Source organism: Emiliania huxleyi (assembly GCF_000372725.1).
Source record: "Emiliania huxleyi CCMP1516 unplaced genomic scaffold EMIHUscaffold_39, whole genome shotgun sequence".
NCBI classification, from domain to species: Eukaryota; Haptophyta; order Isochrysidales; family Noelaerhabdaceae; genus Emiliania; species Emiliania huxleyi.
Genome location: NW_005199045.1, coordinates 731,637 through 733,493, shown reverse-complemented (window position 1 = coordinate 733,493; position 1,857 = coordinate 731,637). Strand labels below are relative to the sequence as shown.

Here is a 1,857-nt window from a genome sequence, read left to right as displayed (position 1 = left end):
CAGGGAAGGACTATGACGACCCCCCGTAAAGCAACACGGGGAGACGGCCATTGTCGCAGCGTGCTGCAAGTAATCCCGTTCACATCCGGGGAAACCAGGGGAGACCTGTGAAGAACAGTCGGAAGACGAACCAAGAAGATGTGGACAAATGTGGAGGAAACATGAGCAGCTGTGGGGGAGATGTGGGAAGAGGTGGGGAGAGGTGGGGGAGAGGTGGGGAGAGGTGGGGAGATGTGGGGGAGATGTGGGGAGAGGTGTGAGTCATCCAGCTCGCCGGCCCGCACGAGCGCGATGGCCGGCCAGTACAGCCCGAGCAGGCACTCGAAGGCGGAGAAGGCGAGCAGCAGCGCCTGAATGAAGAGCGTGCCCCTCCCTCACGTCACCCACCTCATTGGTGGAAAGACGGCCAGGCGAGCAGCAGCGCCTCGTACGAGCTCGAGACGACAGGCACCAGCAGGCAGAGCGCGGAGCCCGCAAACACACCGCCCAGGCAACTGTCATCGGGGACATATGGGGGGATCTGGGGAGATCTGGGGAGATCTGGGGAGATGTGGGAAGATCTGGGGAGATCTGGGGAGATGTGGGGAGATCTGGTGGGCGAGAGGCACGGTGAGGTCGGGCACGCTCCTCGACACAGGCAAGGACGACGACAAAGACAGAGGACCAGGCAATCTCGCGTACTCTCGGGGTGATCTCGGGTGATCTGGGGTGGCCATCGGGCGATCTCGGGCGATCTCGGGCGATCTCGGGCGATCTCGGGCGATCTCGGGCGATCTCGGGCGATCTCGGGCGATCTCGGGCAGCCTGGTGGGCGAGACGCCGTACGCGTCGAGCAGCGCGAAGCCCTGCGCGCCCGCCATCTTACTCACCATGAAGATGGAGAAGATGAGCCCGTGCGAGATCTGGTGCGGCGCACGGCGCTCGAGCGAGGGGGTCCACATGAAGACGAAGGCGTAGAGCGACGTCTCGTAGAGCGAGTTGACCACGCCGAGAGCTGGTGGAGAGATGGGGGAGATGTGAGGGAGATACGAGGGAGATATGGGGGAGACATGGGGGAGATTGGGGGTGCCGGTCAGGCACCTAGCAGCGTGCGGCTCGCGACGATCGCACGCCACGAGCGGAGCAGCGACGCGCTCGGCGTCGTCCGCCTGTCGCCGTACCGCTCGCTCCACTGCACCTGGCACAGGAAGGAGGCGAGCAGCAGCACGGGCGCGGCGACGTTGAAGGGAGCAGCGAATCGGTTGTGCCCCCCCTCGGCCGACGGCGGCGAGAGCTCGACGACGACGTGGCCGACGATCCCTACCATTCACCATTCACCGATTGACTACTCGTTAGGAAGAGGGCTCGACGACGGCGTGGCCGGCGATGCCTATCATTCATCATTCATTGTGCACTATTCATTGTGACGGCGGCTCGACGACGGCGTGGCCGGCGATGCCGGCGACGACGGCGGAGAAGGCGTAGACGCAGGAGGATGCGGCGAAGATATGGGTGAGCTGGCCGCGTGGCAGCTCGCACGCCTCGGCCTCGGCGATCAGCCACGACTCGAACGAGGTGAAGAGGATGGAGTACGAGATGCCGCCGAGCAGCCGGCTGGCCGCGAGGGCGAGGCCCGCCTACAGTGCTGAGTACGCCAGCCTCGTGCAGAGTCGTCAGAGCACCGCGTGAAGACGAGGGGATGCGAGTGCAGCGGAATGCAGATGAATACGGTGGAATCCGGCTGACTCCGTGTCCTCTCGAGCGCCAGTCGGGAGACGTGAACACACGTACGAATGTCGTCTTCCACTTCTAGGGAGGCCGGCTGGAGAGTTGGCAAGGAGGCAAGAGCCGGCGTAGAGGATGCCGTACGCGACGCAG

General features: G+C 64.4%; 2 protein-coding genes across 2 annotated transcripts in view; both read right to left on the bottom strand.

Annotated features, from left to right (window-relative positions):
- EMIHUDRAFT_451273 (hypothetical protein) overlaps positions 1 to 1,306 on the bottom strand; it is a gene marked incomplete at its 5' end in the record, with an annotated part of 1,776 nt that extends 470 nt beyond the window's left edge. Inside the window, 4 exons of the mRNA XM_005771293.1 lie at positions 259 to 350; positions 425 to 494; positions 826 to 994; positions 1,081 to 1,306. Coding sequence (XP_005771350.1) covers positions 259 to 350; positions 425 to 494; positions 826 to 994; positions 1,081 to 1,306 — 557 coding nt within the window. The remainder of the gene's footprint in view (positions 1 to 258; positions 351 to 424; positions 495 to 825; positions 995 to 1,080) is intronic.
- A 91-nt stretch (positions 1,307 to 1,397) lies between these two features.
- EMIHUDRAFT_209577 (hypothetical protein) overlaps positions 1,398 to 1,857 on the bottom strand; it is a gene marked incomplete at both ends in the record, with an annotated part of 793 nt that continues 333 nt past the window's right edge. Inside the window, one exon of the mRNA XM_005771292.1 lies at positions 1,398 to 1,616. Within this exon, the coding sequence (XP_005771349.1) occupies positions 1,398 to 1,616 (219 nt within the window). The remainder of the gene's footprint in view (positions 1,617 to 1,857) is intronic.